Consider the following 13569-nt stretch of genomic DNA (forward strand, 5'->3'; position numbering starts at 1 on the left):
CTGGACAGATCACCAAAGAAACAAATCCACAAGGGCTGTGACGATGATTCGAACCTACGTCTGAGAGCATCCGACGCTGCCTTTATCGAATGAGCTACAACATGGTCAAAAGAATTTCAACCAGATGTTCTACTGACCTTACTGGACCCTGCAGCCTCTCGGACACAAACCAGGATTTTACGAAATTCCCCCATGTTCGAATCCTCATAACGGCCTTAGTGGATTTGTTCATTCGATGCATCACGCTATTGTGACTTGCGTAATGAAGTAATGGCGAAAGACGTAGAACGGCCTGTTGACATAGCTAGAGAGCAGAGGGGGGAGGGGGAAATTTTGTAAAATCCTGGTTTGTGTCTGAGAGGCTGCAGGGTCCAGTAAGGTCAGTAGAACATCTGGTTGAAATTCTTTTGACCATGTTGTAGCTCATTCGATAAAAGAAGCGTCTGGGATGCTCTCAGATGTAGGTTCGAATCTTCGTCACGGCCCTTGTGGATGTGTTCATTTAATGCATCACGCAATTGCAATGTCTGTGTAATCACCAAAGTACACTATTAACGGCTTCGGCAATGCTTCAAGTGTTAGCAACGATCACTTCACAAAGAACTGTACATCTCGGGACCAACGGTGCAGCAAGTGCACTGGGAACCAACACTTCAAAAAATTGCATGAACGAATATCTTCAATGCCTTCTCTGCGATGGCGAACATACTGCCGTCGCCGCAGAGTGCCCCCGAAGACGTGAAGAAATACAGATGTTCGACGCCAGGCAGACCAACACCACTCCCCGTGCACCATCAAATTTCAACGTGCATGCCGCCAATTCCCCTGAAATTCCAGGCGGAGGCAGAGCGTCTGCACAACCTGCAAGCCAATGGGGGTCTAGCTCCCAGTCTGCCAACCAATCATCGACTCGGCCGCAACAGCCACAGCCTCTGGCCAATCAACAAGCCAGCCTTCACCACACCAGTTGTTCCCCAACATCGATCATAGTACCATCTTTGGACTCGTCCACCTGGTTGAAATGGTGGTAGGCACGAACTGCAAGGAATTCGCACGAATTCTAAACATACTATACGCTTCCAATGGTCTACCAACATTTAATATTTCTGAGGAACTCTTCACAACTACAGCTCCAGCCACTGCCACCGCTACGTCTGCACTGGCAGACGTAGCGGTGGCAGTGGCTGCACTGGCAGATCTCTGCCGGCGCCCACCCTCTGCAACCTGCTACAGCTCCATTACCTCTGCAAACTGCCACTCCAGACCAACCACATATTACTCCAGTTATACCGGCGACTACATCACCTGCATCGGCACCAATATCAGTTGCTCCTGCAGACCTCCACCTGTCTTCTGATTCTACTGCCTCTGTTGACATTGAAACACTCACCACCCCAGACTCGTAAGATACCATGATTGGTTCTCCAGCAGTAACTGAAATATATTAACAACGTGACAACACTGCATTTGGATCTCCCGAATTCAGATTTCTCACCAGCCGTATATTATACACAAGGTATGAAGAACACTCTCTAGGAGCTAATGTGAAATGGTTGACAACGACGCAATCTTCTCGGTATGCGATAAATCCACACTGGTATCCGAACTTTGTCCCCAGGACTATGCCGAGTAAAAGAATAAACATCAAATGATAACACGAAGCAAGAAGAAATAAGTGAAGAAAGAAAACCAAGACACCACCGAAGACAGTCACCACCTAGAATGAAGCACCGCCACTGCCACTCTTCCTGACCCGACTCGAAGCCTTGCCAGTTGTGGGGTTGTTTCAGCATCGACTTATGACATACAGCTAGGACAAGCCCTGGCACTTTCTCTACAACTTCAGCATTTCCTCTCGCTGACTTCTCTTCAGCTGTCCGCACTTCAAGGCTCGACCTAATGGGTATCTTATCCGGCATATTATTGCATTGTGCGGTGAACGGAGCCATTATAATTATTACTATTATAATAATTATTAAATATTTATATTATAATAATCACTCTTCCTTCTTCTTGGTCTTGAAAAAGGCAGGCCTCGGGTGAAAGAGGGCTGTGACGATGTCTGGAACACGTAGGTGCAGGATCGGAACGTCCACCTCCCGAGGGTCGTGCGGCCCAGGCTCTGCTTCAAGAGGCTGGGGTCGTTCATACCCTTGATGGGGTGGTTCTTCTCCGGCCACGACCACGGCGGTCTCTGGTGTTGGAGGTCCCTGTGCCCTTTTTCAACTACTTCGAGGTTATCCCCGGAACTCGGTTCCTGCGACGGCGCTGGAACCAATCGTATTGGTGTGTGTGCCTTTCCATTGGAGACTTTCAATGCCATGGAGAGGGGGGGGGAGAGGGAGACCTGCTGCCTGGGTAACAGCTTCTTCCCCAAATCAACCTACCCTGGCTTTGCGCCCTGGTGAGACCACTTCAGACCAGACCGACACCAGAGCGCAACTCCATGGTCTCCAGAGACTGATGGAAGCCTACTACTATTGTCGTGCGGTGAACGAAGCCAGCTACGGATAGCTTGCCTCGTCCTCCATTTGATTCTTGCTAGCTCAGTTTTGTACACCACGCCCAGAATAAGACGGTCGTCGTTTATGAACGAGGTGGTGTTTTAGCACGTATAACCTCTGAGGTTTGAGGGGGGCCTGCGTGATAAGACCCTCCTCAGTGAGACAGAGGAGATGCCCCTGACAGTCACCAACAAGAATACCAAGGTACTTGTATTCGTCAGTGATACCAATAGTCCATGGCTGTGCCCTCGACATGGAACCTCGTTTGCGAAGATACCATTCTTGCGTTTGCCATCAATTTGTAGGCTCGGTGATCGGCAGTTTCCCGCGTTGACCCTCAAGACAGCGCCACTCAACGCATCACACATATCAATACATGAAGGCCGGTCGGCGTCTCTACTGCCACGACCAGCTCATCTGCAAACGCTAGTACAGACACCTTTTACTCCCCCCAGACGAATCCCCAGGCTCGGTTTCTTCATATTGGTAAGTGCCTCATCAATCGCCAAATTGAAAAGAAAGGGACTAGGGACAATCCCTGTTTGACTCCCTTAGTCACAGGGATTACCTTAGATTTCTCGTTATGACTGTCGAGGCGCCATCATAGCCCGACATAATATTCCTAAGGGCTTGGTGATTTCCTTGCGCTCCATGGCCCGATCGATGGCTGCATGAGGGACGCTGTCGAAAGTCTCCTCAATGTCAAGGTGCGAAGGAATTTCAGCACTTGGACCTCAGCCAGAAGAACATCTAGGATCTAAAGGTTTTCAGCGCATCCATCCACAGGAATGAATGCCTTCTCTCTCTCGTCGATCCTGATAGCTTGAAAGTCTGTTTACGGTCTAATGAAACGGCTGCACTATCGTAGAAGAATCGGTAATGAGGCAATAGTGTGAGAGGGGGGGGGGGGGAGTGTTTCCTGGCCTAGAAATCTTAGGAATCGGCACCATTTTACACGCCCGGTAAGGACGTGGCAGGGAGCGGCTAGCCAACCGCAGATAGAACAATGTCTGTCATTATGATGGGTTATATTTGATACCCATACCAAGGAGATTCGAAACCCTTTATTCTGTGCAGCAATTACTCAATTTATAGCTTTTAGTATGTGGCTGAAAATGCGGACGTTAGTCTGCACTAGTTCTTAATTTTTCTTTCAACATCTCCCAGACTAGTATCCAGGGAGCATCAAACCCACCAGGATTGCTCTGAAACAATAATAATAATTAATGATTTTTATTTAAAACCTGTAAAGAATATACAGGGGTTTTGTGGGAACCGACCTGTGAGATTTATATTTATTTAATTTATATGAATTTATATTTACGTTAATTTATATACTTCGATAGCAATTTGTATAATGATAAGTGGACTGTATTTCTGCAATAATCTCATAATCTCACAAATCGATCCTCTACACATTAGGGGGGGTTTATATTACACATATGCAGCCAATCAAATTACAGTAATAGCTACATACATTGATGAGGTTCCTTCTCTTATAGTACAGCAGGTTAGTCCACCAGGTATAACTAGAGTGTAGACACCAAATTATCCTCTTTGAGGTAGCTTCTATCACCCAGTAACTGGTGCACATAATCTTGCATCCTCGTCTTGACCTGTCAAAAGTGCGCTAGCTGTGAAGCCAGAATCCTATATATGACAAGTTATATCAGAGAAAACACTATACAGTACATGGAACATTAAAGACCTGGCTTAATTACCTTTAGTTTGAGGCGATTTCGCGTTCTAACCGGCTAACCCTATATCCTGACATTAATGGCCATAAATGAATGATAAACGGGTTTCGGATAGACACTTAACTTGTATTTGTAGACAGCGTGTTGACAATGGTACACCTTTGGGTTCCATAACACTGCGTCCAAGTAAATTTAACAGGAGCCGAATTTGCTCCCGTGTGAGCCTCTGGTCTCATATAAACAATGATGGCTGCCCTCCTTCCTCCACTCTGACGCCTGGCTTACATTGTCCAGATTTCAGAACGTGATAGAAGGGTCACATTTACTCTACTTTAATATTGATAATTAAGTTAATTTATATAAGATGTTTTTATGATGGTAAAGTCCAAAGACTAATGTATTTAAGAACAATTCCCAGCAGAATAGCTGGTGAATTATAATAGTATGTGGTGATGATATCCCGTTTTCTATAGACGGTAATTCCACTACAAGTTACGTTTTCTATGGGTAACTTGTTGGTAATACAGCTATTATCTGTATGTATGATATATTAAATGCTGTCGGATTTTCCGACATAATTCCCCAGGGGGCTGCTCACGGGTCGAAGTCCTAATTAGAACAGACGAACACCGATACTCCTCCTTCAAATTATAGTTAGTAATCACACATTTGTGTGTCTGTTCGTACAGGACGGATGTCCCGTACTAGAGTTGCAGGGGTTAGAAGTCTAATGCGAATTCATTTCCCTGTCAACTCTTGAAAGGCTAATATTCAAGCCTAATTACATATTATTTAACCCAGAAGACTGGATGTGATCAAGTACTACAGTCAAGTATGATTCAGGGACTGCAGTGAGATCAGTGACATTAGATATAACTTGAAGTTTGTTCAGGTAACTGGTCACTGATATATAAACACTGAGGCCCATGGAATACATCTTGATTAAATAATAAATGTATCAAATCAGTCATCAGATTTATTAGGGTTTAATTTAGTTAATTGATTCAGAAGATTGAATAGCTCATCATTAAAGTAAAGTATGGTTCTGAGACTGCAGTGGGTTCAGTGACATTGGTCGCAGTGACTTGTAGCTGTTTTAGGCTACTGTTCACTGATTTGCCACTGAGGCCTCATGAACTCATCTTCAGCTTTAAATGATGATACTAACATCAACCTCTGTTACTATAGTCAGCTGTAATCTCCTTAGTATAATGCTACTGGAGAAATATAATCAGCTGACAAATTCAGATTCTATTGGTATTGTTTATCTGCAGGCATAGGTCTCCTCAGGCTTGATACTGGGCCTGAGAGTAATTTACCTCCTGCAGAGTTTAACATGGTTATGCCCTGATATTTAGTAGGGCTACCGATGAATCGATGACAATAGTCTGTCCCAACAAGGAGACCGAAGTCAGTGAGGTGATCAGACTTAATATTATCTGCCAATTTTATTCCTCTATTTCTCAGGAATTTGGCTGTTGCTCTCAGACCTTGAACTTGTAGGTCTACTGGTATTTTGTCCACCACAATGGCTTGTACTCGACAGACGTACCTGCCTAAGCGTACTGATGGTTGTACCACCTGGTAGACTTGAGGTCCTGCATCTGTTACAAACCCTGAGATGTTGAATGACATCTGGGCTACAGGCCTTAATTGTAATTCATCTGCCAACTTTTTAGTGATGTATGTTCTCTGGGATCCTTGGTCAAACAACCCACGGGTATGGACCTTGGCCCTCTTATTCAGGATGGTAATTTGGGCAGTAGGCAAAGTCGTATTACCTTTAGACTTTGCCGATTGGACACTCTTTGTTTGTTGCACCTTGCAGTACTGTACTGTGGTGGGAATGCTATCTTCCACCTTGGGTCTTGAATACGTTAATTTCGTATATTTGCACAGTGCTGCATGGTGCCTACCTCTTCTACACCTGTTGCAGGTGTTGAATTGGGTATCACAATAGTCTATGTTGTGTGACTTGAGACACCTTGCACATCTCCTTAATTCCTGGAGTCGCTCCATACGAGTGTCTCTGGTTGGATAATTAGCACAACAGTATGTTGAATGTTTCTTTTTGCAGAACATACATGTCCCCCAGCCTACTGCACGTTTGGAAGTTACCGGTTTGGGTGAACTAGTAACAGTAGGCTTGGAGGATGCTGCTGCATTGTCAGATTTTCTGCAAATTGATGTTTGAGTAATTGACTGATGTTTATTTGGGGTGGTTGTTTTACCCTTTAATTGACTATTATTTTCTATTTCTGAAGGCTTGCAAGAGGCTTTAACTTCCTCATTTGCTCGTCGTTTGTTTATGATGGAATGTAAACCTTCAGTGATGTCCTGTACTGTCAGGATGGTGTTATGTTGATGTGCATATAATTCATCTAGTATATCGCTGGACAATTTTCGTTGAAGGACTACTTTGGTCATCCATTCACTAGTAGTTATATCAACCTTAAGTCTGAATGTTCTTAGTAGTGACTCAAACTCCATGCTGAAGGATTGTAATGAGTCAGCAGTCTGATCAGGTTGAGGTAAATCCAGCAATTGTAGTACTAGATGTATGACAGTTTTCTCATTGCCAGCATTATTCCTAGGAGGCTGGACTGGGAAATTAGTGCTGTCGCTATTTTCATTTACATTTTCTACTACTGGTTCAGCTTCACCTCTAGTTTGGAGGCATGTTAACTTAGTAGCTTCAGGTATTGGGTTTTCAGAAACCACAGAGACTGTGGATAAATTGTCTGAAAACTGCTTAATTTCTGGTGGTATATTATTGGGTGAAGCTGTAGTGGGTGAAGCTTTACTGGGTGAAGCTTTATCCTTGTTGATTAAAGGATCTAATCTGGCTTTACATTTATTCTCAAAAAGATCCAGATCATCCATAACATTATCTACTTTATTTGATGTACTTGCTATTTGTTCTGATTCAATTATCCTGTGTAAATGTTCCAACCTGGCTTGAGTTTCTTCTTCATATTGTGCTAGGTCAGACAGGAATGGTTCCACATCTTCAACTACTATGTCGTCGTCGTCGTGGACCTGATTTTGGTAAGATTTCCTATTTGCTTTCAATATATGCAATTGGGTTTGAATCTGCAACAGTGGTATTTTCAACCGACGATAATTAATTACAGGCTCATATAACAACTGTTCATATTGGTTGAGATCTCTTGTTAGTTGGCGTTTGCTTGATATTAAAGCACGCTTTGCTTTCTGTGGATTAGTCATGGTGACTTGTTAATTGGGCACCACTGGCTCATAAATTGTGAGCAAGTACTAATGGTAGCCTAGGGTTAAATTCTGAACTCACTAGGCAATAATCCTACCTCTACTAGAGGTTAGCACTTAAAATTAATACACATTATATATATACAATCATACACACTAATGATTTGAGTGATAAACCAGTGTCACTGGAAGTACCTTTAGGTTAGCTCTTCTATATCACCCTAGGATGGTAGAGACACTAATTAATCACTCAAAGGTGTAATGATCATAAGTAATTTATTATATATACAACTCAACTCGAGTTGATAAAAATTACACCCAAAATAGGGTCTGGACCATTCATTAATGGTGTTAGGTTGTTTAATATAGTACAACTGACTATAGTAATAATGGGACTAGGATGAGCAATAATAGTTCAACTAGTCAATGGTAAATATCCTACCCTGTTGTGGGTTGGCAATTAGTAAATATACTGTGATCACTAGTGCAATATATATTAAATAATTCTCTATTTGGAGAAATAATATACACAATTATTGTTAATAGCCTCTTAATTAGCCTCTATGAAACTTCTAATATTATCTAGAAGTATTAAATATTATTAGTGACCTCGCGAAATAAACTCCACAAAATTCGTAGATAATCTCTCGCGAAATGTAACACCACGAAATCCGTGAACAATCTCGCGAAGACACAGTCACTAATTTGGCTGGTTTCTATATTAGCGCTGTCATTTCACAGAATAACACGCCACCAAATCTGTGGGTGTGCATGAAACCGCTGACTAAGGCTGAACTCGGCTGAGGGAGGCTCCTGAGCTCCCACGAGGCATCGCCGCTGTCTATGACTGGCTGGCTTTGTTTAAATAACACTGCACTAGTATATTTAATGAATCCACTGGATAACTGGTTCATCCGGTACTAAGATGACCAAATGTGGGTTCAAAGGATCAAATAATCCGTCATCCGGTTCGAAGATGACCAAATAATGTGGGAACCGACCTGTGAGATTTATATTTATTTGATTTATATGAATTTATATTTACGTTAATTTATATACTTCGATAGCAATTTGTATAATGATAAGTGGACTGTATTTCTGCAATAATCTCTTAATCTCACAAATCGATCCTCTACACATTAGGGGGGGTTTATATTACACATATGCAGCCAATCAAATTACAGTAATAGCTACATACATTGATGAGGTTCCTTCTCTTATAGTACAGCAGGTTAGTCCACCAGGTATAACTAGAGTGTAGACACCAAATTATCCTCTTTGAGGTAGCTTCTATCACCCAGTAACTGGTGCACATAATCTTGCATCCTCGTCTTGACCTGTCAAAAGTGCGCTAGCTGTGAAGCCAGAATCCTATATATGACAAGTTATATCAGAGAAAACACTATACAGTACATGGAACATTAAAGACCTGGCTTAATTACCTTTAGTTTGAGGCGATTTCGCGTTCTAACCGGCTAACCCTATATCCTGACATTAATGGCCATAAATGAATGATAAACGGGTTTCGGATAGACACTTAACTTGTATTTGTAGACAGCGTGTTGACAATGGTACACCTTTGGGTTCCATAACACTACGTCCAAGTAAATTTAACAGGAGCCGAATTTGCTCCCGTGTGAGCCTCTGGTCTCATATAAACAATGATGGCTGCCCTCCTTCCTCCACTCTGACGCCTGGCTTACATTGTCCAGATTTCAGAACGTGATAGAAGGGTCACATTTACTCTACTTTAATATTGATAATTAAGTTAATTTATATAAGATGTTTTTATGATGGTAAAGTCCAAAGACTAATGTATTTAAGAACAATTCCCAGCAGAATAGCTGGTGAATTATAATAGTATGTGGTGATGATATCCCGTTTTCTATAGACGGTAATTCCACTACAAGTTACGTTTTCTATGGGTAACTTGTTGGTAATACAGCTATTATCTGTATGTATGATATATTAAATGCTGTCGGATTTTCCGACAGGTTTAATAGGATTCAAAATACCTAATAACTTGGGTGTAGATTAGTTTGAGCTGTAACTTTCAAAAGGTAATTTTTTTCAGTGTACTACTAATGGTGATTGGGGATGCCTAGGGTATGGATGTTCCTCTTGACGAGTACGGAGCAACCAAGACGAAGGTGGAGTTGGAAAGGTTGCGGACAGACGTCCCCTTGGCTAGATCAGACTCCACAGTCGGCAACGTTGTGTACAGGTAAGCAGTTTTTTAACTGTTCGGCTCTGAGAAACTCGTATTAAAATAATTTCTAGGTTAGATTATAACCTAGTTTCCAAGTTAAATTATTTTAGTAATACCTGGTAAATGTGCAGATTTTGTAACATTCCAAGCTAAGCTTTTATATTAAGCAGTCAGCTTTAAATCTTGACTCCCCCTCCCCGCTCAGCTCGTTGTCGCCGTGTGGGGGCTTAGTGGGCGGCTGCCGGAGTGTGATGCTCCTTGGGACAGTCCTCTGTCCTTTTCTAGCCTTGTGCTCCTGCTGCCGTCCTCTCCAATTCTGCTGGGCATCTTTTCCTTTTCCTTCTGTTTCGTTTTTCTCCCCCCTCTTCTCCTATCTGCTTGCCGTTTCCTGCCGACCTTTTGCTCGTTCTGGTTCTTCCCTTGGACTTCTTCTATTTTGACGCCCGGGTGCTTGAGGAGGCATACTCTTGCACCCGTAGAACTGCAGTACCCGACGTCGAGAGCGAGGGGAACCTTTTATTGTCAATCCCCACTTCGTCACTGAACCCGATCTCGACGGACTGTCGGTTTCTTAAGGTGGCGTTTGTGGAGCGTATACTCACGACGCACCCCTAGGAGGCCCCGACAAGATCGGCGATAGCTTCTTGTTGGGTGTCCTGCCTCTAATTGTGGCTCCATGGTGGGTGTGGGGGCACATTCGTGAGTGAATTCTTCTTTTCGTCAAGATGATAACCCCTGTTTCGGCTTCTTCTGGTTTACCTTCTCAGGCTCGTGGGGTGGGCGACCAAGCCCCCGAGTCGGTCCGTATTGGAAGACCGGGCTTTGTAGCCTCCGCTGCCTTGGGCCCCGACCTTGCTCCTCCTTTGGCCTCTCTGACTCCTTCCTCTGGCTTCCCTCCCTCCCTCTGTGGTTGGGTCGAGCCCCAAGCCCCCAGTGGTGACTACCTCGTCCCCTGGCGCGGCTCCTTCTCTAGTTGTAACTACTGCACCTTTTAACCCCTCTCTCTCTGGGGGTTCTCACCGCCGTCCTCGTCACGGCCGCCCTCGCTCGATTCCTTCCAGTTCTGCTACCTATCAAGCCTTGTTTGGTCCCGCTTCGTGGGCCAAATATTTTGATCTCCTCCCTCTTGATTCTGCGCCTCCTGACGATTTCTCCCTCCATCGACATCTCATTGATTCCGTGGATGCCTCCATTACTTTCAACCCTACTCGTCTCGGTACACGTGTCGTTGCTGCTCCTTCTCAGGATGCTGCTTCCCGCTTGGCTGCCTTATCCTGCCTTGGCGAGACCCCCGTTCGGGTCTCGAAGAACGCTCAGTTGAATGCCAGTGTTGGCACTATTTTGCTCCCGCCCCATGTTGCGACCGGTGTTCGGGACCTGCGCGACTGCCACGACGATATTCGACTTATCCTCGCTGCCCAGGGCCATTCTATTCTCCAGGTGGACACGTTTACTCGTCCCCCTCGTGGTAGTCGCCGTCAACCCCTCCGGGTTGTGAAGATTACCTTTGATGGTAGGACCCTTCCACCCTCTGTCATTCTTGCTGGTGCCAGGTGCTCTGTCCAGGAGTACATTCCTTCTCCTCGGCTCTGCAACAAGTGCTGGAGGTTTGGGCATGGTGCCCTCCGCTGCTCCGGGACTGTCTCTCTCTGTCCTTTGTGTGGTGGCGAAGGTCACTCTAAGTCGGAGTGCGCTTCTCCCCAGGCTTGTTGCCTCAACTGCGGTGAGGCCCATCCTACCTTCTCCCGTGCGTGTGTCCATTACAAGCTTGAAGCAGCCGTCTTCAACTTGAAGCACAGGGAGCGTTTATCTTTTCCTAAGGCGAGGCGCCAGGTTCTCCGGCTCCCGCCTTATGCTAATATCTCTTATGCTCGCGTGTTGCGCTCTTCCTCTCCTCGTCCTTCCCGCCTTCCTCAGACTCACAACCGTTTCCGGGCCTTGGACCCTGCTGCGCCCACTGCCCCCTCCTCTGTCCCTTTGGGTTCTCTCCCGAAGGATCCTCCTCCTGGTCCTCTGTCTGGGGTTCCCCTTCCTTCTACCCGGTCTGTCGTGTCTTGTGTCTTCTTCCTCGTCCCCCTCCGATCCTCCTTCCCATCCTCTTCCTTCATCTATCGGCTCTCCCCACCGCCTGTCGGTGCGGGCGGATGTCCATCGCTCTCCTAACGGCCGTCGTGTGTGCTCTCGTTCGGCTTCTCCTGTTGAGACACTGGAATCCGTTGCCCGGTACGTAGTTGCTGGGACACCAGTCTCTCTAAGTCAGAAGCGTAAGCCTGGCTCCTCTCCTTCCTCTTCCCCGGCGGGTAAGAAGGCTTCGCTTTCTTCCTCGGCTCCTCCTTCTGGCTCTGTTGCTCCTTCCCCTCCCGTTTCAGTGCTTGCGCCCCCTGTTCCTGCTATGGAGGTTTCTTTGGCCCCTGCTTCCCTTTCAGTTTCTGCTCTTGCTGGGGTGCGCTCCCCTCTTTCTACTCCCTCTTCCTGCTGCTGTCCTTGACTGCTCCTCTCCGTTGTCTCCTCCTCTTCCTCCTCCTCCTCCTCCTCCTCCTCCTCCTCCTCCTCCTCCGGACCCTGCCCGCCCGCCTCTGATCTGTTCTCCCGTTTCCTTCCCTCCGTCTTTGCTCAGTTTACCCATGCCCCTTAACCCTGACTTTGCTGACCCTGATCCCGACCCTGATATTCTTTAACGTGCTCTGTTGCTCTTTCGCCTTTGTTTCTTCCTTGTTCTCTGTTTTTGTCCTTTCTCTTCTCGTCGTTGTCCATTCTTCAATGGAACGTTCGAGGTTATTACGCCAATTTCCTCGAACTCCAACTTCTGATTTCGCGGTTTTCGCCCCTTTGTGTCCGTCTCCAGGAGCCAATGCTTGGTGCTCGTCCTGGTCGTTTTCGTGGCTATTCCTTTCTCCCCCCCCCCCAGCAATTCTTCTGCTCTCTTGATTCGGGCTGATGTTCCCTTTGTTCCTTTACTTTTTCCTTCGCCTCTCCATTGTTCTGCTGCTCGTATCTTTGTGGGGAAATGGTACACAGTTTGTTCCATTTATCTCCCCCCAAGTGTCCCGCTCTCTTCCTGATTTGAAACACCACCTAGACTCCTTGCCGGAGCCTGTGCTCCTGCTGGGTGACTTCAATTGTCGGCATTCTCTTTGGGGTGACGTTCTGACGAATACCCGGGGTCGCCTCCTTGAGCCGTTTCTCCTCTCTTCTTCCCTGTCTCTTCTGAATTCTGGTGAGCCCACTCATTTGGACTCTCGGACTCGCACCCTTTCTTGTCTTGATCTTTCTCTCTGCTCTTCTTCTCTTTACTTAGATTTCACGTGGCAGGTTCTTGATGACCTCCATGGAAGTGATCATTTCCCCATCCTTGTTTCCTTTTTCTCTTTTCGCCCTTCCCTCTCTTTCCCTAGGTGGCAGTTTGCTAAGGCGGACTGGACCCTATTTTCCCTCAGTGCTACTCTCTCTGACCTCTCCCTTCTGCCCCCCTCTCGCGCTCTCCTCCTTTTTCATGACACTGTCTTCAACGCTGCCCTCCGCTCTATTCCTCGCTCTTCCTCTCGGGGTCCACGGAAGTGCGTTCCCTGGTGGAATGCGGACTGTGCTCGGGCTGTCCGCTGTAAGCGTGCAGCCTGGAAGAGGCACCGCCGTAGGCAGACGACCGATTCTTTTCTTTTCTTTCGGAAAGCGAGTGCGGTGGCCCGTAGGGCCATCCGTACGGCTAAACGTGAATGTTGGGCATCTTATGTCTCAACAATTACGTCCGAAACCCCTCTGGCCCAGATCTGGAAGCGTATCCGCAAGATAGCGGGTAAGTTCATTCCCGATGTTTCACCGGTCCTTCACCTCCATGATACTCTTGTGGCGGACCCGTTGCAGGTCGCTTCCGAACTGGGTTCCCACTTTTCTTCTGTTAGCTCTGGTCTTCATCTTCCCCAATCTTTCCTTC

The 13569-nt window shown here is 46.0% G+C and overlaps 1 protein-coding gene across 3 annotated transcripts in view; it reads left to right on the forward strand.

Moving 5' to 3' along the window:
• Window positions 1-13569, forward strand: part of LOC138363394 (uncharacterized) — a 254365-nt gene that overhangs the window by 106856 nt on the left and 133940 nt on the right. The window contains exon 2 of one of the 3 annotated variants that reach the window (XM_069322427.1): window positions 9504-9653. The exons of the other annotated variants lie outside the window; for them this stretch is intronic. Coding sequence (XP_069178528.1) covers window positions 9538-9653 — 116 coding nt within the window. The 5' untranslated portion in view covers window positions 9504-9537. The remainder of the gene's footprint in view (window positions 1-9503; window positions 9654-13569) is intronic. 3 annotated transcript variants of the gene reach the window in all.

The sequence above is a fragment of the Procambarus clarkii genome, chromosome 11, assembly GCF_040958095.1.
Source record: "Procambarus clarkii isolate CNS0578487 chromosome 11, FALCON_Pclarkii_2.0, whole genome shotgun sequence".
Lineage (NCBI taxonomy): Eukaryota > Metazoa > Arthropoda > Malacostraca > Decapoda > Cambaridae > Procambarus > Procambarus clarkii.